Genomic DNA, 26,244 nt, shown 5'->3' with positions numbered 1-26,244 from the left:
CTGACTGGTCTCAGTGCAGCAGCATGTATCCTGGGACTCCATGTTCAGTGGGCCAGTGCTGGGGGCGGAGGGCGGGAGCAGCAGCTCCTCTTGAGCTTGTTCGCCCTCCATCCCCACCTAAATTCAACCCAGATAAGAGCCTGTGGTAATAACAATGCCTACCTCTTCTATAGTGTTTTTCATCTGTAGATTTCAAAGCGCCCCCCTCCAAAGAAAGTCATTATTATTATCTGCAGGTGGGGAAACTGAGGCCCAGTGAGGGAGAAGAAATTTGCTCAAGGTCACCCAGCAGGCCAGCAGTTGAGCACCCAGATCTTCTGAGACCCAGCCCAATGCTCTGTCTACTAGGCCATACTGCCTCCCCTGTAGTGCCTTACAGGGGGAAGGGGAGCAGCATCCGAAGACACCGAGCTAGGGTTGTCCAGTGGTTAGGACACTAGTTTAACACTTGGCAGACCTGGATTCTAGACCCTGCTCTGCCACAGACTTCTTGTGGACCCTTGGGCAAATCACTTGGCCTCTCCATGCCTCCATTGCCCATCTGGACCATGGGGACAAAAGCCCTGCCCTGCCTTGCAGGGGTGTTGTGAAGATACATGTATTATGCTCTGTGAAATACTTGGGTACTCTGGTAGTAGAGCTCGTATGAGTACTGTAGACAGACCTTTCCCTAGAATGCAGCCTGTCATGTCAGTGGTGTTCCCCTCCTCACACATCTCATGATGTGTTGCACTTTCACCCCAGGCCTTTGCAGAGCCTGATTGGCTCATCCTCCTCCCCTTCCATAGGAGGCAGCTATTACTAAACCCAATTTCCAGAGTGGGAAACTGAGGCACAGAGCAAGGAAGAGACTTGTCCATGGTCATGGAGAGAGTCAGTGACGGAGCTAATGGCCAGTCCCGAGTTCTGAGCCCTGAGTTCTGGCGAACAGGGTTCACGGGGTTCATGGATCCAAGTGTCAGTGGATAGAAAAGGAGAGCCATGTCCTACAGGTGGCTCAGAAGCATATTAGCCCCCTGTTGTGGAGCTGTATACCCCTCCATTTCCTAATTCCCCTGGTCCCTATCCAGTGTACGCACACCCATACACACACACACACACACAGAGCTCCTCATGGGCAGAGCCTCAGTTGCGAGATGAATTCCCAGGCACCGGTGCAGAGTCCGCCCTGCTGGCAGACAGCCTTTGTCATCTAGAAAAGGAGAAAGGGCACTTTTGGGCTTTCTCACACTGTCTCCCAGCTCCCTCCACATTCATTTCAGAGCGAGCCTCGGAGACGGCTCAGTTGCCACAGGAGCCGAATGGCGGACGCTGAGAATTGCTTCTGAGAAATGGTGCATGGGGTTTAATCATCCAGGACCTTTCTGTGGTTTCTCTCTCTTATATCATCTTCAAAGTTCAGTCACGCTGGGCGCCCACACAGTGGCTAGCATTGCAAAAGGGCGGCTGTGGGACAGGGAGCCAGTGAACAACACTAGCAGTCGCACTGCGGCTGCTGAAGCTATCGCCAGTGCCTTGCATTGGGGGAGTATTACACACCCCACTGAGCAACAAAACCCGAGCACGGAGCGCGTCGGGCCGGATTGGACGGTGTACGATGGCTCGTTTGTGCCAGCTAGGCTGGTGCAAATGGCACTATAGGGAAGTGAAGAATATCCCCGTCATAGACAGGCCCCGCTCTAGCCTCGGGCATCCTGCAGTGGGCTGGGGGTAGATTGGAGGGGGTGTGGCTGAGGCAGAACTGTAGCGCAGCGATTCTGCTCCCCTGTAAAGCCCCGGGGGGGCGTCACTAAAGCAGGGACACAAGTTAGGGCAAATCTGGAGCTGCCCTAGTGTCCTCGGCCACGCCAGTGCAGATGAATCCCTTTGTCGGTGGGATAGCCAGCTGTTTAGCCATGCAAAGCAGCAGGGCAGGACAGAAAGTGAAGGAGAGTCCCCCACGCGGTTGAATCAGCAGTTGGGTTTTAGGGTGATGTTTGGCCAGGACCCCAGAGCTAACACATCTCCAGGGACTGAACATTCAGTCCAGTATCAGGGCTGGCTTGTTCTCCGTCTTAGCTTTCCATCTGCCTCACAGCACCCACGCAGATTTTTCCCAGCCCTGCACGGCTGTGCCGAGAGCAGCAGCCCTCTATAACAATAGCAGCTGCCCGGCACCAGGCCTCTGGTCTGACATCCCAAAAGATCTGGCAACACAAGGCCACCCCAGCACCTTGCCGGGGCAGTTCTGAGGGAGAAAAGAGCTACCATAACCCATTGGTCATCATGCATTAGGCATTCCCACACTGTGTCTAGCCCACAGAGGATGTGGGTCTGTTACAGCACAAGGTGTGCAGGCTGGTTCTCAAGCTCGAGCAGTTCATGCTTTTCGTTGTTAAGATGCCTGGTTCCATCCCTGGCGTTGGCCAAGATGGTGGCGGTGGTGCAGCTCCATCCCTCCGGGTTCCTCCGTCACTTCTGCCTTTTCTTGGCCCTGTCCCTGGTAGTGGCCTTGCTGTGAGAGTGTGCTGACCACCCACATGGCCCACAGGAGCCAATGGGAGCTGTTAAGAGCTCAGCACTTTCAAAATCCAGGCCACAAGGGGCACGTGGTGCGTGGTGCTGAGCATCCCTCAAAAGCACTGGGTGGTCCCAAACCCCTGCCCGGGTCACTGGGAGCCACGGTCCCTGTCACCTCACAGGAGTTGCTCACACAGTTTCAGCTGCACCATGGGCAGAGCCTGGATCTCCCCTCTGCAGAGTGAGCCGGCAGGTCAGATGGGGTGAGTCTGTGGAGATTAAACCCTGCCCATGCTGAAGTTAGTGGGAGTTTTGCCTTTGATAATGGGGCAACTTTTGCTGGCTTCAGTGGGAGCCGCATCTGTGGCGCCGAGGGCTAGGTCCCTAAAGGTCACTTGTGTGAGGGTGGCGATGACCCACCCCTGCTGTGTGCATGGGAAGGCGGCAGGTAGCTGGGGACCGAGGGATTTGCAGTAGGGAAGGCAGGAGGGAATGAATGCCCAGTGAGGTGCTAATGGGATGCACCTATTTGCTGGGAGCTGGGCTGCCACCTGACTGGATTCATTTCAAAGTTGGCCCCTAGGAAGCCCATGGTGGCACAAGTTCAGGAAGCAGCTGCAGTGGCAGGGGGGCCAGACCCCCCTCCACCATCAGAACAGCTGCTCAGCCCTTCCCAGCTCGAAGTCACAGTGGGTGCACTTTCAAAGGAAGCCTCTGTACTTTTTCACCCGGTGCTGGTTAAAAATATCACTCCAGATTTTAATAAGGGCTGTCACTCGAGATATTTCTGTCTGGGAGTGGGAAGTGAAACCCTCTCTCTGGTCACAGCCCATCACTTGATTCTGCCAGAATGAGCTTGAGCTGCTCTTCCCCAAGGCCAGGCAGACATACCCCTTCCCTGAGCACTCCCACTCTTCCCAGCACTTGGCACTCAAAGCTCTGAGAGCCTGTTACAGCTACAAATGACTCAGACATTGCAGCACCCCTGTGCAACAGGCTAATGTTGAGCGGCAGCTCTGCCCAGTGGACAGGCCACTAAACTGTGCCTTGGCAAGGACTGGGTTCTCTTCCTAGGACTGCCATTAACCTGCCATGTGATCTTCTGAACCACTTCACCTCTGTTTCCTCTTCAAACCCTTTGCCTAACTAAGCTCTTAAATGCCGTGACTTTCTCTTATGATGTACAGCACCTACCACAACGAGGCCTCTAGGTGCTATTGCAAAATATAAATAACAAAACTCCCCATCTTACAGGTGAGGGACAGAACAGCTACAGGGGCATCCCAACTCAGGGAGTAGAGCCCAGGAGTTCTGATGCCTACTCCCCACTGCTGTAACCACAAGACTGCACTCCACCTAGCTAGGGATAGAACCCAGGAGTCCTGTTCCACTTGGGCTAACCTCCAGACCTGACTCCTGCTCTCTGGGCTGAGAATTGTAGGGACTAGGGTTCCTGACTTGCACTCCTATAGTCTAACATTTACATGTATAGATGATGCTCTTTATGCACTTAAAAACTATTCTTTATATGTTCTTAAATCCCCCATTAGTGCCTCCGCCCAAAGTCATTTGTCCTCAGCAGGTCAATGTGGAGTCCCCAGACCAACCAACCTGGACTGAGAACCAGAACAGAAAGTGCATTGGAAAAATGTTGAAAAAGCAAACTACAGCCAAGTTTTCAAAGCACTGTCACTTTAGAAAAGTCTGATTTTTTTTAACCAAACTTCCCAGCAAAAATGGACCCTTCTGTGAGATAAAACATACAACCTTTCAGAAGATCAGATTCAATTATGAGAAGTTGTGGTTGGTGTTAGAAACTGGGCTTATAAAGAAGGGTGAGCTTCAAATTACTGGGATGCGTGGCTACCATTCTGTAAAGATCATCCTGGCTAAGCAGCTTACTCTGAGTGTAGGGTTTGGTGAGACAGAACAGATATGTAACATCTGAAGGGCCAGGACTGCCCAGAAGGGGTGGGCAAAAGAGACAGCTTGCCCTGGGACCCCTGTTTGAGAGGGGCCCCAAACCTGAGTGGCACTGGGACCTCAGGTGCCAGGTTATAACACCTGGAGCAGGGAGCTGGGGCCAGACCTGTGGGCCTGGAGCTGTGATTGTGGGGTTGGCTCACTCTCCAAGCCCCGCAACTGTCCCTCAATGTTTTGCACCCTTGTTTCATATTTTGCACTGGGCCTCTGAAAACCTCTGCAGCCCAGGGAATTTTTTCAGTATCAGCCTTTCAGTGTCCCTGTTCTTTACACTCACACACACATGGGTGAAACACAGGGACACTTTACTCTGAGTAACTGGAGGATCCCACTCTGCCTTGCCACATTTGGCTTCTGATTCCTTCCCCACCCACCAGCTCCATCCCTCACTCGTGACCCCTTTGTAGTGTATAGGAACTGGGTAGCATCCCTTTAAACAGTTTATGGTGCTCACTGGGTTCGCTGTGCAACAGTGTGTGACTGTAACTCACTCTTGCATGTTGTATGTCACAGTAAGTGACATTATATGGACCCCACATACCCCGGTGACTCCTTCAGACTATTATTAGTGTCTAAATTAAAAAGACACAAGGCCACTTAGCTTCTTTTGGCCTCATCATTCCTCCCTCCCATTGCTTTCTGCTCATTTTCCTCCTATACACGCAGACTGTGTCCAGAGCAAGCAGGTCTCACCCAGCCAGCTGCCTCTACTCTTCCTACCCTAGTTGTTCCAGGGCCCTTGGATCCCCACTCACTCCTGTGGTGTACTGAGGACTGTGTTTGAATTGTAAGCTATCACTTTAAGAGCGCGGGGGAGAAAAGGGCTGAGTAAGGGTGCAGGGAGGTCCTGGTCCAGTTTGCAATTGCAGGCTAGGGTGGGGGCTCAGCAACAGAGTGTGTGATCAGAGTCAGTCTGGAAAGAGCCAGATTAAAGCAAAGTGCAGTGCGGTATGCCTTGCTGCCTTAGGGAGTAGCCTGTTTTCTCTCTTTCTGTTTATGGGTCCTTGTGTGTTATTGTTCTGAATTCAAAGAATTCAAGTAGCGTTACATTACAACCTTCCAGCAACAGCATTTATGTTTTTATCTAACATCTCTGTGTGTGTGCTATGAACATAACCACCCCTGCCCTTTACAATGTTACCTCTCAGTCCTGGCATGACAGCCCTCTCCTGTGCCTTTTCCCACTCCTCAGTCTTGATGCTTCAGCCGCTCTAAGGGTCTTCTTCACCTGCTCATTCCCTCTCCCTTCCAACCATTCCCAGCCTCTCTCATGTCCCCACAAGCCAGCCCAAGACTCTGCAGTCCCTCACAGCTGGGCCTCTCTGTCCCATATGTAAGGCACCAGACAGAATACACTGCTGCAATTACTAGCACTGACCACTGGATGTCACTGCAGGTGCACACACCAGTCACTGCCAGGGGATTCTGTGCAATGCCAATGACCAATAGCTGGCATTGACAATGTCCTAAAAATGTAACGGGGGCTTAACATTACATGAGCCAGGAACTGAGCACTAGTACAATGCACTAAGGAGGGTGTGGACTACAGTGGGATCTGTGCTCCTATAAATTGAGTTTAGGTAGATTTGAGCTCTTGGGTTTTAGCATGGAGATAAAAATCCGCCTGAAGCACAATCCTGGAAACTTCTCTGTAGTTCAGCAAAGTTCAGGTAAATATTTCATCCAGAGGGGAAAAAATCCAGCCCTTTGGTGCTTCCTAGTTTACCTTGGGTCAGAAATGCTGAAACACAGCAAGGAAAACTGTTCGAGAATATTTCTGCCTGGAATTTTACCTCCTTGGATACATTTGAACAAGATGTAGATAAACATCTGAACCTCTAAACCTTTGGAATTGGTATAATTAATATTTTATATTCCAGTCGTTCCCAAAAGCCCCGCTAACATAGTATGAGACAGTCCCTGCACCCAAAAGCTTGCAATCAGAATAGACAAGACAAAGAAATGAAAGATTTTATACCCTTTTTACAGAGGGGGAAACTGAAGCATAGAGAAATTAAGAGACTTGCCCTAGTTCATACAGGAAGTCTGCGCCAGAGCTGGGAAGTGAACCCTCCTCTCGAGACCTAGTCTGGTGCCTTAGTCACAAGAACAGGCTCCACCCTGGGAAAGATCCTCTCAGTAGTGATTATGTCCTCCACAGAGTCAGAACAGTCAGTTCCATAGTTCTGAGCACAGTATCTCATTGTCTCTCTTTTCTCTCTCATGATCTATCTATCTATCTATCTATCTATCTATCTATCTATCTATCTATCTATCTATCTATCTATCACCAAGATATCTGGTGTGCAAACAGAGACTCATCATCCAGATGTATTCAGACATGTATACATGATCATTACATTTTCCACTCTGAACTTTTCCACACAAGATGTAAAACCTGAAGGTGTTTTATTCCATAGTTCATCGTCCACTTTGTGGGCTCTTCTCTTCCATTGTGGGTAGCATGCCAAACAACAAAACTTTGCAAGGGTGAAGAATGACATGCACTCAGACACAGCATCCCTTGCATGGTGTCTCCCTGACTGCAACGTTTCACACTTGGATGTGGCACTGAATGTCATGGACTCAGAGCTCAATGGCGCTTGCGCTGTTGAGATTACTAGTGACATGGTCACCTTACATACAGGAAGGAAACTTTAGGGCAGGAAGGGATTGCAACTAGCCACACCAAATAATAACCATCTGTGGGCAGGTCTGCTGTGTTTCAAGAGAGGTTATGCCCATTCCAGACCTGGCATTAAAATAAACCATTGAAGTAAAGCGAAAGACTCTCATTGACTTCAATGGGTTTTGTTACAGGGCCATGAGTTTGGTCCACTAATGAACATGAACCACTAATTGACGCAGCAGGTTTAAAACAAACAAAAGGAAGTATTTTTTTCACACAACGCACACTCAACCTGAGGAACTCCTTGCCAGAGGATGTTGTGAAGGCCAAGACTATAACAGGGTTCAAAAAAGAACTAGATAAGTTCATGGAGGACAGGTCCACCAATGGCTATTAGCCAGGATGGGCAGGGATGGTGTCCCTAGCCTCTGTTTGCCAGAAGCTGGGAATGGGTGACAGGGGATGGATCACTTGATGATTTTCTGTTCTGTTCATTCCCTCTGGGGCACCTGGCATTGGCCACTGTCAGAAGACAGGATACTGGGCTAGGTGGACCTTTGATTGACCCAGTCTGGCCGTTCTTATGCATACTGGAGGAGTCCTTCTGGAAGACTTCCAAAGAGGTTATACCAAGTCTTGTTAAGTTTTCCCGAAAGGCATCTCTGGAAGTTTGTGTAACTTAGATCAGGCTGGAGATGGGAGACAGAGCAAGGACTTCTGCAGTCCTACAGCTACACTGGTATTGGGCATCGTTCACTCAAGCTCCCTATGATTCTTTTAACATCATGCACCTTCTGCTTATGCACCTGGCCCAAAAAGCCAAGTATTACGACTGAGTGTCACGCTCTCGGTTTGGCACATCTGTTGGTGCTCATGGGCTGGCTGGTGGACAGCAGTGGGATGGGGACTGGATGTGGGCAAGTAGGACTCTAGTTTGCATGGCAGCTGTTGGCTTTATATCACATCCAGCTGCAAGAATAAAGGCACTTCCCTCCTGCCTTTAAAGCAGCAGCACCTCTTACTATTTGCTGCTATTTAAAATTACAGTACTTGGGGGAGTATGAGTTTGTTCCAAGGGCTGTTAGTTGGAGAAGGAAAATCTTGTGCCCCTAGATCACAGGTTCAAATCCAGCTAAGGCTGGTAACAAGCAAGCAAAGGCCATCACTCGGCCCTGCCTTGCTTACTGACTCTGATTGCACATGTACCTTCAGGAGCGGGTCCTATTAGCTCAGTGGGCTCTGAGGAGAATCAAGACCCTGGCCCCTCTTCGCTCCCCTCCTACCTCTGTTTTCCTAGCACCTGTCCCTCCCACAGAAGCTCATCCCTGTTGCATCAAAAGCCTTCTCCCCTGGGTGCCTCTAGCTGTCAGCTACAACCTCTTACCCCCCCCACAATAACCCATGCCTCTTCATTTCTCCTTCTCCCTACTATTTTGGGTACAGCTTGTGCAAAGGGCACCCTATAAAATGAAGCCATATTGGGTTAGTGTATGGTTCAATGGGCCGGAAGGTCTCGGTCCATCTCCGAGAGGCACATGTCCACTGAACCCCTTGATCATCGAGCATCTCCAGCCTTTTTCCAGCCCTACTGCACCTGAGCCCACTCTCCACCCCTTCACCCTGGTTCCCAGGGCCTATCTGAAGCTGAGCATCTTCACCCCCTGCCTCATCTTCTGGGCCTGCCATCGGATCACCTTGATGGCCTTCAGGCTGATGTGCAAGAGCATGTCGTACTTGAAGACCATCTTGTAGAAGGTGTCAGCCATCAGGGCTCCAGTGGGGTCGGCGTGTTTCAGGGCCGTCATGGGCGTGTAGAAGGCGTTGGTCTGGTGGCGGAAGGGTGGCTTGGCGGCACTGATCACCTGCAGCGTGTGCTGCAAGGGAACCGAGACAGCCCCACGTGAGTGCTGTGCCGCCCTTTGCTAAGCCAAGAGTAACATAATACTTTACCAGCACCGTGCTTTGCAGCTCCATCCCAGAGCTCCCTGTGAACATCAGCCTCACCACGCCCTGGGAGGTAGGTCAGGACCCATAGTCCTGCAGCGCGCTGTGCTTTTAAGGGATACGGTAGCGGTGTCGCCCTGGGACTCTGGTTGTGCCGCAGGTGGTGGGATCTCAGAGAGGACACAAGAAAGGTCTCTGACTGAATCTCCTGGGTTCGTGAGCTGCCTCTATGTCCAGTACCCAAACGTGTCCAATATGTTACAGTCCCCATTGTGCTGGGGGGAAACTGAGGCTCAGGGAAGGGAAGCGATTCTCCCCAGGCCACCAGAGGGTCAGTGACAGAGCTGGGAACAGAACTCAGGAGACCTAGAACCCACTCCTACACTTTAACCACTAGACAAGCAATAGGTGTTTACAGTATACCTGACTTGATGGAGCAGCAATCTCATCTGACAGGGGGAACCCCCCCGTTTCCTATGCATCATCTCCCCACAGGGCGGGGGAGGAAGTATTGTCTAAGGATTTGTGAATCATGGGGTAGGAGGCAGTACCATTCATCTACTCAGTGCGTGACACACATCCACCAGTGAGCAAGAGAGTGGGCGAAGGGAGACATCCCAGGGTTCAGACTGGGGCAAAATCCTGGGTTCCACCCCACAACACAGATCCTCAAACCCATGAATCTCATCTTGTGGAGACTAAATCTCTTCCTAAGCCCCCCTCCCTGGACCTAGGGAGAGTGGTCACTTTGGATAAGCTATTACCAGCAGGAGATTGAGTTTGTGTGTGTGGTTTTTGGAGGGGGGTGAGGGGGTGAGAGAACCTGGATTTGTGCAGGAAATGGCCCACCTTGATTATCATACACATTGTGAAGAGAGTGGTCACTTTGGATGGGCTATTACCAGCAGGAGAGTGAGTTTGTGTGTGTGGGGGCAGAGGGTGAGAAAACCTGGATTTGTGCTGGAAATGGCCCAACTTGATGATCACTTTAGATAAGCTATTACCAGCAGGACAGTGGGGTGGGAGGGGGTATTGTTTCATGGTCTCTGTGTGTATATAATGTCTACTGCAGTTTCCACGGTATGCATCCGATGAAGTGAGCTGTAGCTCACGAAAGCTCATGCTCAAATAAATTGGTTAGTCTCTAAGGTGCCACAAGAACTCCTTTTCTTCTTCCTCCCTGGACTGCTGCTGCACCTGGGGTGAGTCACACAGAACCCTAGAAATGTCAGGCTGGAAGGGACCTCAAGAGACCAGCAGGTCCAGCCCTTAGTGCTGAGGCAGGACCAAGTAAATCTAGGCCCTCTCTGACAGGTATTTTTCTAACTTGTTCTTAAAAACTTACAATGGCATGGATTCCACAACGTTCCTTGGAGGCCTGTTCCAGAGCTTAACTACTCTGAGGGTTAGAAAGATTTTCCTAATATCTCACCTAAATCTCCCTTACTCCCATGGTGATGCCATGGAGGGCCGTGTGACCAAGTGCAGACCAGGGCCGGAAAGACCCACTGGACTTTGAACGTTGGTAGCAGGGACTCAGAGACCCGCTTTGTGCCTTCCAAACAAACCCAGGGGGGCCCCGCTGGGATCAGTGGAGGGGGAGAGCCAATCTAAATGGTCTCCTGACAGCTTAGAGATGCTAAGAGGCTTTGGGGCAGGATAAAGTGGGGATTAGGGAGGATTATTTTGTGAATGTTGAGGGGGAGGGATTAATTAATTTGCGAATGAGCCGGAAGATATAAACAGAGGGAGGAAATATGAGCTAACGGGACATGACATTCTTTGAGTAAAAGGAAAGGAGGCCAGATAGCCTCCATTTAGCATTGCCACTTAGTGGGATTCGTGAGGAGGTTCTGGGGAAGCTTGGCCTAGAGGGGAGAAGAGTGGATTTGCAGCTTTCAGTCATTGGGTTTAGAATCAAGAAGTAACTAGAGCAACTGGTACCTGTCAGCTGTTGGGCAGCAGAATCCAGATATATAGCCAGAGCTCATGCCAGGTGGGCGTGAGGAATGGAGTCCCGCTAATTTGCCTGCCAGGAGTGGTGCTGGAACTAGGGGTGCTGCTGCACCCCCTGGCTTGAAGTAGTAATAACAAACACCAGATACATGGTTTCCATCATCAGCTGCCAGGTGAACTGTGGCCCCTGGAATCCATTCTAAGGGGGCACTGGTGCTCCAGGACATGTGACAGTGACCGCCTCCTTATTCCAAGTGACCAAGCAGGCGGAGGGAGCCCTCCTTAGCTCACACTTGTCACCTGGCCAATAAGGCAACGGATTTTCTTGCCTGCCCAGAATGGATTGCAGCTATGGTGCACTGCTGCCTGGTGTCAACGTTAAGACTTAGCATCTCACCATACTGCTGGGACAGGAGCTCGGGCTGTCTCCTGGCACGCTCTGTCTGCAGGGAGGGAACGCAGAGATCATGGAGGAGGTAATGGCATTGCTGGCAATTAACATACCAGCTATTAGCCCTCCTGCTGAGATCTCTCCACAGTCCACTAGGGACTGATGTGCTCCATAGGGGGACCCTCCCTTCTAAAGGGATACCATGAGGTCCGCCAGCAAGGCGTGCTTTACCACGGAGAGTGGGGTGGAGATCAGACGCCTTGTTTGGGGCGTTCCAGATCTTGGGGTTGTGTCATGTGCGCTTGTGGAAGGGTGTGTCCACGAGAACATGTTTCTGCTGTGTTAGCGTGTGGCCAGGAGCATTAGTCTGGAGAAGAGAAGACCGAGAGGGGACATGAGAACAGCTTTCAAGTACATAAAAGGTTGTTGCAAGGGGGAGCGAGAAGAATTGTTCTTCTTAACCTCTGAGGACAGGACAAGCAGCAATGGGCTTAAATTACAGCAAGGGAGGTTTAGGTTTGGACATTAGGAAAAACTTCCTACTTGTCAGGGCGGTGAAGCACTGGAACAAATTGCCCAGGGAGGTTGTGGAATCTCCATCATTGGGGATTTTTAAGAGCAGGTTAGACACCTGTCAGGGATGGTCTAGAATATCATACTTAGTCCTGCCATGAGTGCAGACGACTGGACTAGATGACCTCTCGTGGTCCCTTCCAGTCCTGTGATTCTATTATTCTATGCCTGCTGCTGGGTGGGTGATGCATATGGCACGTATGAACAAGGATAGAGGGCAACCCTCTCTGTGTTTGGGGGCACACCCACGAGTCCTTTTACCTCTGCTATGTCACTGGGAGTCTGCCCCAGGCTGGAGAAAATCGCCTTGGAGTTCTTCAGGTAGAGGTTAGTGAACATGTCTGCCGTCTCAGGGTCTGTTGTGGAGTAATCTGCATTCTCTGCATCTTCATAGACCTTCGTCTCAAACTCTGTCACCACGGGGCCAGGCTCTATCAGGCTGACGCTGGAAACACAGGCAAGCATAACAGCCCTGTTCACAATGCAGTGGGTCTGTAGATTTTAAGACCAGAAGAGTCCACTGTGATCCTCTAGTCTGACCTCCCAGTGTTAAGGCATAGTTCTGCCTGGGCACCTCCTACCGTGTCATCCCTGGATGCCAGACCAGCCTGTGTTAATGTCTCCTAGGTAACCATGCCCGCTGACATCATGACACCGCATCGGCATGGAACCGTGCCCAGTGATGCTGTGTTAACGAGGGGGAACAACACAACCCTATGCGGCGATGTCCCAGCTTCGTGCGCTGACGTTGCTCCTTCCCGCAGTGACGTTGCCTCGTGACACCTCGTCTTGCTCTGACCGGATGTTAGGATGTCAAAACAGGCCGGGAGAATCGCCACAACACAGTCTCCTGGGCAACGTCACTGCAGAACTAGCTACGGCAAAGCTGGCCACGCTCTTGGCCTTTGGAATCCAGACCGATCCCACGATTGCTTTCTGGGGCTCATGTCTCACCGGTTCTCTGCTCCCTCAGGTCATGCTGCAGGAGCTCTGATAGGCGCAAAGCTGGGACTAGAATAGTCTCCCCAGCTCCTACCAGCTGAGCACTAGTTCCCTCCTATGCCCCAAGCTATCTCTCACCTCTGCATGAGGCATAGAGGGGTCAGCCTTTCGCTCCCAGGCCACTCTGCTGCCCTTCCTCTTCCTTGTGCCTGCTCCTGGCCTGCCTTCCCTTGGGGACTCCCAGCCTGCAAGACAGGCCAGAGGCAGATTATACTAGGACGGAAACTAGGCTAAGGCAAGGGGGTTGGGACTTGATTCTCCTAAGAATCCCAACCCAGCATGCCCTATGGTGGCCTCTGATGAACTCTAGAAATTAGCTAGCTCCCAAATGACACCTTCCTGGGGACTGGCCAGTGTTTTAAGGGCCAAGCAGCAGTCGCCTCCGGGGAAAACTCACCCTAGCCAACCTGACCTGTGCAGACAAAGAATCTCAGCACAATCACAGAACAAAGGCCTCAGTATACTCCGGTGAGAAAAGCATACACGGAAGTTTGGACAGCAAGGTCCCCCTGCGAATGCCCAGGGGTTATTTCACACACTGAGCTATGGGGGACTCAGAATATCTCAAGGACTTGTAGATTTAAGATAAAATAATGAATAGGCCAACGTGCATTCCTGGGGCTTGGTTCTGGCTGGATGGCGGCTGCCTCGCCTAGCTTGCTGGCATGAAAATGTCATTATTTCTTACTCACAGTATGGAGCAAAGAGGGGTGGCAGCTGCAAGCTGGCTGTGGGTTGTGAGCACTTGTCAAGAATGTCCCACAAGACAGGACTTTAGACCTCTGCATAAGAGCCCTGTTGCTTGCCAAATGAATGCTAAGGGTGTATTCCCCAAAGGGGATCCATTTCCTATTGGAAGGTGGTACCGTGTTGTCTGCGGTTAGTCCCAGAACTGTATTCCCAGGGGATATTCCAGGGTCAGTTTTCTGTTTAAAGGAATTAATGATTATGGAGGCTAATCCCAGCTGTCTGCTTCTGCCGAGCCTGTGCCATCTCCACACCAGGGATGGCTCCCCACACCTGTGTGGTATTTTAAGCTAATACCCTCAGAACAGAGAAATGAAACAGCACAGATAATTTGGAACCCTGGCTGTGTCTGTAACATAATAAAGCTGATTCCCGTAACTCACAAGATGTTGAACTTCAGCGCCTGTATGACGAGGCTTTCGCAGAATCCTTCCACGGCAAACTTGGAGGCTGTGTAGATGTCATTGAACATAATGCCTGGAAGACAGAGGCAAGAGAGTGGTGAGAGGCGTGAGAACAGAGCTGAACCACAGCGAGCGTGTGTCAGTTACGTGAGCCCACAAAGGAGTCTCTTGCACGTTGGATCTGACGTGGTGAGCTGGTTGTGGGCAGGGGTTGAGGGGATACGGTGTGCACCAGGTAATCGAGGGGTAGCTATTGACAGGAAGCCATCGGGGATGATCCATTGGCCAGTCATGCAAAGCAGGGTAGTGGCTTTGAATTGCAGACTGCCAGGGATCTGACTGCATGCCCAGCACAGAGCAGGCTTGTTGATTTGTGAGTTAGACCCAGGTGGCAGAACCCGCTGGGGTGCGGCGCGGATACAGCACTCTCAGCTCCTCAGGGGCAACTTGGGAGCTGCTAATTACCAGCCTGCAATGCCCTGATTAGCCTGCTCTAACAAGCACCAACGTTTTCATTGCCTTGCAACTCCGGTCCATGGAGCCAAGTGCTGGAGCTTATGTGGTCTGGTGGTTGCGAGCATGAGAGTGGGACTAGGGAAACCTGGGTTCTGCTCCTGAATTGCAGTGCAGCCCTGGGAATGAAAAGGTCGGCAGCTCTGTGCCCCAGCTTCCCAGCCTGTGAAAGAGGGATAAATCTGACCTGACGCTGAGAAAGGCCAGGGAACTGTCACGATATTTAATCTGAGGCTATCTATCAATCTGTCTCCGCTCTTATGCAGAGCCTCCACATCGGTCACTACGCCGCACAGCGTGGCCAGTCAGAACGTCACAGCAGCGGGGCCAGAACTGATGCCATCCTGCTCCAGAAACCTTAGTTCCCCACTCATCTGAGCTAAAGGGCACTCTCCATTACCTCCTGGCAGTATGGGGCCTATGGCACACAGCGAACAGATCTGAATCCCTCCATCTGGGTGTAGTGGTGACACCCGCACACTAGCGATTTCACTACATCATTACCAATCAAAAGGTCAGGATCAGTGGTGCAGGAGGTAGCTGGGGAGTGGAGTGGGGTGGGGGTGGGGGCAAGAAAACACCCCCTGACCTCCCCCTCCAAGGCTTTTGCACTTGCTCAAAGTTCCATAGGCCGTGGAGCCAGGGGAGGGCCATGACCCGACCGCTTTTAAGCAGTGGCCCCGTACTAAATCAGTCTGGCTGCTGCTGGAGCAGTCTGGATCATCGCTCTGGCTGCGTGGTCACAACACCGCTGTTCTGTACGGACAGAGTGAGGGATGGGTCAAAGGGTGCTGTAACCTGGCACGTAGGGAGCCTGTCCCTGTACTGCGGGGCGCAGGGAAATCTGCTGGGAATGCGACTGCTGGTAGCACTGGCTCATGCACTGGGTGGGTCAGAGAGAGGGGAGACTCCCTGACTGAGAGAGACGCAGGTCCCTGACGGGGGAGGGAGGAGGGGACCGGAACAGGGCCCCAGCCGGTAGACCAGAATTCTGCCCTCCTCCCCCCGAAGAAATGTCTGAATTGGCACTGCTGGTCAGAAGTCTTTTTTGTGTGTGTAGCTTTTTGTGTAGCCAGTAGAAGCCCTTACTGGACTTTATTCAGTGTGTAAAGTCCCAAGAAGAGAGAGGTCACAGGACTCTGCATAATTCTCCTCTGTAATTAGATTTGCATCAGGCTGATAAGGAAGTGCTTCCTAACACTTGTACTTTGTAAGGGATGGTTATTTTTATCCCCCAGACTTTACTGTAAACCCACAAAGTGCCTCACCACAGCTGAAAAAAACCCAACCAAAACAAGCCAACCCCACAATCAGCTAGCTCAGCAGAGCAAGTAACACATGGAAAGCTGCAAATTAAAGCAGAAATGGACTTGCCGTGGCAACGGGCGCATGGAAACTCACAGGGGGTCTGTAACAGGAGCTACTGGAGTCAGTGAATTCTGGCTCCAGTCACATGACAGCGGTACTGAGCGGGGTTACCCTGCTCCAGGCCAAGAGGCCGCCTGCCTCCCCCTGTATAAACAGCTGTGCCCCATCACTATGCTCTGGTCTTATTCCAGACCTGGGCATAATTGGGGGATTTTGCACCCTTCGCCTGAAGCAGCTGTCACTGATCATTGGTGGGGATGTGCTACTGGGCCAGATGGATTTTAGAGTCTGATACAGGATAGCAACGCCTACAACCTTGAAATCTCCCAGGGACCTACGTTTTCACTATTATTAATTTATTGGTGTTCTAGGGACTTGTGGACACCATGACTGAGATCAAGGCTCCCTCATGCTCTGTGTTGTACATACAGCTAGTAAGAGATAATCCCTGCTCCAAAAAGGTTGCTAGAGACAGACAAAAGATGGGAGGGGAAACTGAGGCACAGAGCGAGGCCGTGACTGGCCCAAGGTCACCCAGCCGCTCGGTCGCAGGCCTAGGAACAGAATCCAGGGGGAGCCCTGATTCCCAGCCCTGGGCCTTACCCGCCAGGTCATGGGGGGCTGCTGCAGATCAGTCACAGGTGGACTGGGCCCTGTAAGTGGAACCAAGTCCAGCCCACCTGTGCCTCAATAACAGCCTCCTGCCCAGGCCTGAGCGAGGCAGCTGGTCTGTATAAAGAGCCGGAGAGGGTGAAGAGACAGGAAGGAAGCTATAGCAGAGCAGCAGTGAGCAGGTGGCTCCTCTCTGAGACCGGGGTGGGGGCGGGAAAGGAGTTTGGGCCTTGAAGCCAAAGGCAGAGGAAGCTGTAGAGAGGTTTCAGAGCATGACAAAGGCTCCTGTAGCAGGGACCCTGAAACACCAGGGGAGTTTTGAGACAGCACCTCAGGGAGAAGGGGCCACATCCAATTTATAAGGGGGGGGAGCTGTTTTGTGTGTGTTTATTTTGAGCTTTATGCCAATAAAAGCAGACTCTAAGGAGAGAGATTATGGAACAGCGAGACGCCTTTTGGGAGTTATGGAGGACTCCAGGAGGGGAAACTGAGGCAGGGTGCAACAGAGACACCCGAGGTCTTGAGGGGGCATTCAGCAGGTGGCTGTCCCTGTTACTATCATGTAAACAAAATCCACTTTCTCTACAAGCCAAAGCTAAAGCAGCCAGGTCCCCAGCTGGTGCAAATCGACGTGGTTGTCGGTGCCCGCGTACACCAGCTGAGGCTCTGGCCCGAGATGTGTAAGGGCCTGACTTCTGGCCTGCTCTCGCGGCTTGGCAGTAGCTGCCTTCTTGTGACCTCTGCCCTGGGCATGTTAGCCTGCCGGCCTCAGCACTAGGTGACGGAGAATGTGAAGGCTACAGCCCACAAAAAACCTTTTCCCCCTGGCCTGCCCCCTCGGAGCGGAGAGAGTTAGTCAAATCCTCACAAACCACAGGCTGAGGGGAGGCTGCGCCTCTCATCCCTTTGATGTCACTGAGCTGAGCCCTGGCTTCAGCAGGTGTGCTGGGGTTGCTGGGTGACGGGCCAGGAGTTCCGACTGTGGCATCTGTGACGTCCCTGCGTGGGACCCGGCCACCAGGTCCTCTCCCTCTGGAGGCATGAGTGGGCCCCACCTCCTCACCAAAGAGCTTGCTGTCTGTTTGGCACCAGGTCCCAAACACCTTCCATCTTCTGGGGGGGGCCAAGTGGGAGATGGAACCTAGAGACTGACCTTTTCATTTAATGCAGCCTCTCTCCATGGGCCATTTCCTTCCCCAGAATTCCTCCTTCCACCTTTCCCTGTGTACGAGGAGCCGGTCACTCTCAAAGGGCTTGGATCCCTGATCCGTCCAGCTTCCCATGTCAGGTCTAACTGTTCCCCACCCTGAAAATGACTGATTCGATGGACGTATTTATGTTGATTTAAATAATAACCAGAAAGATGCCTGTCCAAGATGCTAGGCCACCCATCCTGCGTTAATGCTACACTGAAATCTCAGCAGTATTAATTGATCAACTCAACTGGAACAGAGCCTGTCACCCACAGAAACTTCTTTCCACCCCATCGTCATCAAGCCCTCAGCCTTCTCAGAAAAATCCCTTTTTGTGGTTCTACCACCTAATGTGGTGGATTAATTTAACGCTAGTTTGGGGCAGATGAGACTATTAAAAGTGATTAATTTAAATTGTAAGTTCCTCGGGGCAGGGACTCTCTTTCTGCTCTGTATTTGTACAGCACCTACCACAGTCTATGAGATTTTCACCTAATCACCTGACTCCAGGATTTGGGGCTATGAGTAAAAACATTAACTAGCACAAAACTGACTCATAAGTGGCACTTAGGCTAGTGAGTCTCGCCCTGTGTATGGTGAGACAGGAGGCATAAGTGCAGGGAGACTGGATCTCTGCTCCAAAAACTTTAACAACACTAACGCTTTACAACTGTATGTATCAAATAGAAGATTAAAACTCCACAGTACAGCTGGAAAAACCAGGTCCTTTTTAGTGATAAACGGACACATACTTATCCAAAGCCAGAAACTGCCATCCTTATGTGTTGGCTGCCATCTTGGATGACACCAGGAAACCTCCAGTACTAAAACCATAAAGTTGCTACCATTAGAGCTGAAGACACAGGTGTAGTTTGAAGTCTGTATTTTGTGGGGGGCAGCTGCAGTCAGGCCAACAGGGCCACACTCGGGGGGGGGGGTGCAAATTCCACACCTGCCCAAGGTTTGCAGCTGGGGGGAGGCAACACCGGCTCAGAACCAGCTTTGCATAGATGTAGAGGGATGTTCTCCTGGCCCCCACCTACCTTGCAGGCCCATGACACTGCTGATCACCACAATATGCCCACTCCGCCTCCTCTTCATATCGGGCAGCACCTCTTTGATCATCCTCACCACACCGAAGAAGTTGGTCTCCATCACACCCTTCATCTCCTCGATGGTCTGGCATTCGATGGGGCCAATCATCCCCACCCCGGCGTTGTTAACTGCAAGATATGGACAAGCAGTGTAGCGTCAGCAAGGAGCCCTCTTGTATTGAACGAGCATGGTTTGCACGGGCTTGACCTGTGTAGTCTCAGGCCGTGTCTGCACAGAGGCTTGCACTGATCTTGGTTTCAGTGGGTTATTTTGGTTTAGCTTAGGATTTCATTGCCTGGCACCTGCTTTCAGGTGCGTTGGTGCAGCTTTGCCAACCCAAGTGCACAATATCACAAATAAGGCCCCCCGAAATCATGAGGGTTTTTAAAAATAAAAATCAATTCTGGGTTCTTCCTCTTGGCCTTCAGGGTTTTTGAGCCTTTTGGGATTGTATTTTCATGCTGTGCTCAGTGGCCACGAGGGCTGGGACCTTACTTTGAAAGCCAAGACTCTCATCTCATCCAATGAAGTGAGCTGTAGCTCACGAAAGCTTATGCTCAAATAAATTTGTTAGTCTCTAAGGTGCCACAAGTACTCCTTTTCTTTTTGCGAATACAGACTAACATGGCTGCTACTCTGAAACCTGTCATCAAATCCTGTGTATCCAGGAGCTGGGGCTTTAAGAAAACACGTGGTAAGACTCCTGATTGCAACAGTTGGACACACTGTTGGTGTGAGTCTCTGGTTACAGGCCCGCATAACAACTGACAAGCTCCTTGGGGCAGGGGTGCAACACAGGAGGGGAGTCAGGTCTCCACTCCCATGGCCACCGACCAGACGATGGAGGGCCGTCCTGGCCAAATTGAAGGGAGTAGCTTTGCGACCCAGCAAGCCAGGATGCAATGCCACTCAGTCAGACTTGACCCAGCTGGCCCTCCCTCAAGGCCAGGCAGGTAACCTAGGCCCCTTCCTTAGTTAGCAACATTCTGGTTGCATTCCTAGAGATCTTTCTCTTTGTGAGTCTGGACGGGCCACAGGCTTTTACCATGGCCCAGTCCTGCCTTCCCAGTGCTGAATAATTGCAGACTGGTTTCCCCATGGGTCTGGCAAGCAGCGCAGTCTGGAGCGTGCAGCTAGGCCTGCTCCTTGGGCTGGAGAATCCCTGTGTGACCTAAGGTGGATGGGGCCCAATCTGGCTCCCAGCCCAGCTCTGACTGAGCCAGCGGCATTGCAGTTAATGGGCCAGGTGGGTGTGACTGAGATGAGCTGCCCTTGCTTCCACATTAGACCCTGGCTCCTGCGGCGTCTCCACTCCCTCGCCCTGCTGAGGGCCTGAGCCACTGCCCTGGTGGGGCAGCATGAGAGACGTCCAAGAGGCTCTGCGTGGGAAGGCGCGTTCAACATGGTTCTCGGGAAGCAGGAGAGCCAATCTCCTGCTCCCAGAGTGTCAACTCCACATTGTTCCATAATCTCAGGAGAGGGGCCCCGGGCACGTGTGTCGCTGACCTACATAACTTTCACAGATCAGCCTCGGTGTAGTCTGTGCAAGCAGGGAGCAGCAAATGGGTCAAGGGCTCCTGCGATTAAAGATGTGACTCAGTGCCAGCCAAACTGCCGGCAGCCTCTGACCCAGTTCGAGGGCTGAGAGGGCTGCTAGCATCTTTCCCCCGCAGTGGAGTTAAAGGTCACGGTCCTGTGCGATGTGCAGCGGATGTGGGGAGGGCAGACATGCATCGGGCACAGGGAAAGGAGAGATGTGCATAGGGGATGGCAGACATCTATAGGGGAGAAAAGGACATGCAGAGAAGTCCAGGGGCCCAGAAGAGGACATATATATATATAGGGGATGGCATATAAGGGTGAGAGGGAGAATGAATATGCAGAAGGGAAGATCATAAATCATAGACATGTAGGGCTGAAAGGGCAGTCATCAAGTCCAGCCCCCTGTGCCGAGACAGGACCAAAGTGAACCTAGACCATCCCTGACAGGTGTTTCTCCAAACTGTTCTTAAAAACCTCCAATAATGGGGGTTCCTCAACCTCCCTTGGAAGCCTGTTCCACAGCATAACTACCCTTATGGTTAGAAATGTTTTCCTAATATCTCACCTAAATCTCCTTTGTTGCAGATTAAACCTGTTACTTCTTGTCCTACCTTCAGTGGACATGGAAAACAATTGATCCCCATCTTTCTAACAGCCCTTCACATATGTGCAGACTGTTCTCAGGTCCCTCTCAGTCGTCTTTCCTCAAGACTAAACATGCCCAGGGTTTTAACCTTTCCTCACAGGCCAGGTTTTCTAAACCTCCGGACATTTTTGTTACTCTCCTCTGGACTCTCTTCAATTTGTCCACTTATTTCCTGAAGTGCGGTGCCCAGAATTGGCCACAGTACTGACGCTGAGGCCTCACTGGAGTGGGACAATTATCTACCCTGTCTCACATGTGACACTCCTGTTAATGGGATCATATTAGCCATTTTCACAGCTGCATCACACTGGTGACTCATGTTCCCTTTCTGATCCGCTAGAACCCCAGATGCCTTTCAGCAGAGCTCCCGCCTGGCCAGTTATTCCCTATCGTGTCACTGTGCATTTGATTTTACCTTCCTCAGTGTAGTACTTTGCACTTATTTTAATTGAATTTCATCTTATTGATTTCAGACCAGTTCTCCAATTTATCAAAGTCACTTTGAATTCTAATCCTGCCCTCCAAAGTGCTAGCAAGCCCTCCCAGCTTGGTGGTGTCTGCAAATTTTATAAACCTACTCCCCGCTCCATTATCCAAGTCATTAATGAAAATACTGAATATAGTAGCAAACCCAGGACTGACCATGTGAGACTCCATTAGATACACCTTCCCAGTTTCACAGCAAATCATTGATAACTACTCTTTGAGTATGATCTTTTAACCAGTTATGTACCCACTTTATAGTAATTTCATCGAGACCACATTTCCCTAGTTTGCGTATGAGAATGTCACGTGGAACTGTGTCAAAAGCCTGACTAAAATCAAGATATTTCACATCTACTGCTTCTTCCCTATCCACTAGGTCAGTAACCCTGTCAAAGAAGGAAATTGGGTTGGTTTGGCATGATTTGTTTTCGACAAATCCATGCTGGCTATTGCTTAAAAACCTATTATCCTCTAGGCAGGGGTTTTCAACCTTTTTTCATTTGCAGATCCCTAAAAAATTTCAAATGGAGGTGTGGATCCTTTTGGAAATCTTAGACATAGTCTGCACATCCCCAGGGGTCCGTGGACCACAGGTTGCAAACCACTGCTCTAGGAGCTCCCAAACTGATTGTTTAATAATTTGTTCCAATATCTTTCCAGGTATCAAAGTTAGGCTGATTGGTCTGTAATTCCCTGGGTCCTCTTTGTTCCCTTTTTTAGGTAGACCTGTGTAGGGGAGGTTAGGACTTGTAGGGGCATTGGAGAGCACAGATATATATGGGAAGAGCAGATAAGCACAGGTGATAGGGGGAAGAAATGTGGCGGGGGCCCCATGCAGGGGGCAGCAGCAGGAGTTTGGGCAGAGGCAAGCAGGGGACCTCACTCAGTATGTCGATGTGCCGGTTGGGGATGCTGTTGATGCAGCTGATGATGGATTGCTCATCGCACACGTCCAACTGCCTGATCTCCAGGGTCTTGTTGAGGGTGACTCCGGCGGCCGCTTCCAGGCACCCTCTCTTGCCCAGGTTCCTCATGGTGGCAATGACTGTAACACAGAGCAGCCTGGCTGCAGGCACTGGGGTTTGCTGAAGCTGGACAGGGCCCGGTGATGCTGCAGGGCTGGGAGCGAGGAGAGCAGGTGTAGAGGGGGGGCCGCGATACACAACGAGCTTCTCCTGCTATTCCCACTGCAGCAGGGGTGGGTCCTGGAGAGCAGCCCGCGAAGGCAAATCCCAGGGCCATGCACCCCAGAGGCTGCAGGGCTCTCAATGGGGCTTAGAATGGGGGTTCAGAGGAGGTGTGGGGTGTCAATGTGGGGCCTCCTGTGCCATCAGGGCCATGCTGCTCCTAGTAAGTGTTCTGGCACCATGGGCCCAGATGGAGGGAGGGGGCTCCAGACTTGGCTTGTGTCTCGTTGCCCCAAGCATGTTCTTGCCCAAGGCTGGTGCAGGCCAGACAGCCATTCTCTCCCGCAAAGGCCTTTGGGTCAGCATCGACATGGGGAGATGTACCAGCTACTCGGGGTTAGCCTCCCCTCCCATGTCCTAAAGGAATACGGCAGTCATGCTAACTCAGTTCCAGGCCACTGGGTCAGATTCTCCCCCTTCCCTCGCTGGGATCCTGGCCACTGGATCACAGGTTCCCCCATGACCCCTCGCTGGGATCCTAACTACTGGATCACATTTAAGGGGCCCAAACCATCCTGGGAGGGGAGCAGGTAGGAGGAAGGCAGCTACTCCCACTCCCTTGTGTTGTCCCATTTGAGTTCCAAGCTGGGGCCCCTGCCCCAGAACAGAGGGGCAGGGGAAGGACCCATTGCCCTCTCCATTTCTTTCCCTTTGGAGCAAATTATTTATTTTACCATCTCATGTGTAAAGACTTCTCCTGTGCCCCACCACTCATGCAAAATGTTCCTAGTTCCCCACCCCTTCCCGGCTGTGTCCAATAGGCCGGGTACCAAATGCACCCACAGCCTGGCTGCATGCTGGCATGGAAAGACCCCAGGACAGGCGAGGGAGCTGGTCAGCTCTTCTTTCCCCATCCTGCTGCAGTACTCAAGGCTTGGCGGCATGGGGAAAGGAGATGGACTCTGCTGTTCTGGGAGTGGGGGTGGGAATACGCAGCCCCGTCCAGCTGCAGGGGAGTTGTGGGTCTCCCATGATCCCAGCCGTACCAGCTCCACCCGGGGGCAACCTGGGCATTCGCGCCTGTGTGCCCGACACCCTGGGCACATGTGGGAAGCGCTCACCTTTGAACCGCTTCTGTTTGTCCTGGGCCATTTTCACAGCCAAGGCCAAGCCGATGCCGGAGGAGCAGCCCGTTATCAGCACCGTCTTGGGAGCCATGCCGTTCCCAGGAAAAGCGGGGCACCAAGGAGGTCTGGTCTGGATGAGACGGGCAGGCGCAGCAGGGGTCCCTGAAAATCCTCCTGACGCAGGAGCACTCAGAGTGTTGCTCTCAGGCTGGAAGTTCCCAAGGGGTCTTGGCAGCTCCCAGCTCTGTCTTCACATCCCGCTCCGACCTTCCTTCCAGCCCTAATAAAGGATGGCCTGGCTCCTAACTGGCCAGCGCCCAAGACCTTAATCTTCTGGGCCTTGTTAATCTCAGGATGGATTTGCACGATGATTCCTGGCTAATCTCGTCTGGCTACCACCACATGTGATGCACAAAAAGCGCCACGGGAACTACGGCAGCAGGCAAACCCTCTTACCGAGCATGCCTTGCATTGGGGCCCTTGTCCAAGCGAGCACTGTGCAGGAAGGTCACGGGCTGGGTCAGAGGCAGGGCAGGTAGTTAGCACAGTGGCAGCACTGTGTGAGGTGGGAGCAGGGTGCTTTGGCGGGACGGGCGGGTGGATTTCTGCTCTGCTGGCTAAAACACCTGGAAGGTTCTTGGCTGAGCCTTGCCAAGCTGGTGCAAAGAGTCTTTTTCAGGCCATTGCAAACCCCCTTGGTTTTGCATTGCCACGAACCAGCCTGAAACGCTGCAGGGAGCTGATTCCTGATTTGGAACCCTAGGCTTCTCAGGGCTGCAGATTGGGCTGCAGACCAGGGCTGTGTTGGCCCCATGGGAACAGCTGCCCTTCTGCTGGCTGGGAGTCGTTTAGTGAGCATGTCAACGAATGGGCACAGTGAGGGCTGAACATACCTGAGCCCCTCTCAGATACTAATGGATTTAGCCTCGCAACTCCTGCTCTGCGAGGTAGGAAAAGCATCGTCCCCATGGGACAGACTGGGGAACAGGGGCCCGGAGAGATGAGGTGATTTGCCCAGGGTCACAAGGAGTCTGGGAATTTAACCCAGGTCTCAAGTTCCAGCCCTACCTGGGGGTGACTTTGCCCAAGGTCATCCCAAGAGCCAAGCATAGAACCCAGGAGTCCTGGCTCCTGATCAAACCTCCAGGCCCCTTTCCCTCGATCCGACTTCAGCATAACCCTTCCCCGGCTGGGGCCTACGTGGAATTTCCCACGGAGTTTGACGCTGCATGCGGATCAGAAGTCAGAGCCAATGCGGGAAGGTGGCTGGATCCCAAACTCCCCCGACCCATCTCCCCACCATACCGCCATAAGGAAAGGAGAGCAGCCAGGTATGAAATAGACAAGATTTATTTGTAGTGAAAAGATTTTGGAGTAGATATAAATAGAGATAAATCTGTCTTCTTACAGGGCTTGGTGCTAATTTGAGTTATTTTTCTCTTTTTTGTACAAAATAAAAGCAAGGATATGAAAAAATAACATTTATTACCACTTGTATAAAACACATCACAGTTCGACTGGCCTCTCAGGTATGTACAATAGAGACAGATCCGTCCTCTTAGCAAAACCCAGGATCCTTCTAACACGGCGACACCACACCCCTGGCTGGGTTAGCTGCAGCAGGAGGTGAACCTGGGGATCTTAATGCCTGTCGCTACTACGTCAGCTGAAATCCCCACCTCTGTTAGCCTTGCCGACAGCAGGCTTTGTATGTGGCCCAGCCGCCACTGAAGAGGACAGAGCTCTGCACCAAGTGGGTCAGATCTGTCTCCCACTTCGGGTTCTTTGATGCTATGGGGGTTAGTAGCACCCCAGGCAGTCCTGGCTTTGGGGGTCTCTGGTGTGTTGAGTTCAGTGCGTGCAGCACAGTGGAGCGCACAGAGATGGGTTTGGAAGGACAGTCGGCGTCTAGGCCGTTGGAGATGGAAACATACTCCTCCCCCCTTCGCCCCGCCGGTCTTTCCAGACCTGGGCACGGCCCCATCACCGGGTCCTGGCAGCCTACATTCCAGAGAGCGGAAGCCTCTTTGGGCTGACAGGAAGGGACAGGGAAAAGCCCAGCTCTTTCCTTACTGTGGCTGTTCCACTTGTCTGCTCTCGCCCTTGACACCTGCCACCAAACCCCCTTTTCTCCCCCCTGCCATGTCCAGAGCAGGGCTTGGGGCCAGTCCCCCAACCCCCAGCATCTGAACAAGGCCCAGCTCGAAGCGTGACCCTGGACTCCCTGCACCTCCAGGTTTTCCTCACCTCTGGTCAGCCTGAATGGACCCAGCTGCACCTTGATTCCCATGGCCCTGGGCAAATGGCAGAGGAATCTCTGTATGAGTCACCCTGGCTCCTGGCCAGCCCCAAACCTAGCTGACGCTAGCTTCTGCCTTGTTCCCAAGGAGGGACTTCCTCCCGGAGG

General features: G+C 52.0%; 1 protein-coding gene across 1 annotated transcript; it reads right to left on the bottom strand.

Moving 5' to 3' along the window:
* Nucleotides 1-8,745: 8,745 nt before the first annotated feature.
* LOC140903755 (retinol dehydrogenase 8) lies at nt 8,746-23,928 on the bottom strand. Its single transcript, XM_073325522.1, has 6 exons — nt 23,832-23,928; nt 22,467-22,628; nt 18,858-19,037; nt 14,108-14,201; nt 12,237-12,420; nt 8,746-8,985 (listed from the first exon to the last, which is right to left on the bottom strand). The coding sequence occupies exons 1-6, from the start codon at nt 23,926-23,928 to the stop codon at nt 8,746-8,748; spliced, it is 957 nt and encodes a 318-aa protein (XP_073181623.1).
* Between the last annotated feature and the right edge of the window lie 2,316 nt (nt 23,929-26,244).

Source organism: Lepidochelys kempii, chromosome 27 (genome assembly GCF_965140285.1).
Source record: "Lepidochelys kempii isolate rLepKem1 chromosome 27, rLepKem1.hap1, whole genome shotgun sequence".
NCBI lineage: Eukaryota > Metazoa > Chordata > Testudines > Cheloniidae > Lepidochelys > Lepidochelys kempii.
The sequence above is the reverse complement of the archived record's forward strand: the minus strand, read 5'-3'. Positions and strand labels throughout refer to the sequence as shown.

Bases quoted from the DNA above. Each gene is read 5' to 3' on its own strand.
- LOC140903755 (XM_073325522.1), bottom strand. From the start codon at position 23,928: ATGGCTCCCAAGACGGTGCTGATAACGGGCTGCTCCTCCGGCATCGGC. The intron at 19,038-22,466 runs GTGAGGTCCCCT...CATATCTTGCAG, and splicing joins CCGGCACATCGACATACTGA to TTAACAACGCCGGGGTGGGG. The intron at 12,421-14,107 runs GTGAGTTACGGG...CTGTGTTTCCAG, and splicing joins GCGCTGAAGTTCAACATCTT to CGTCAGCCTGATAGAGCCTG.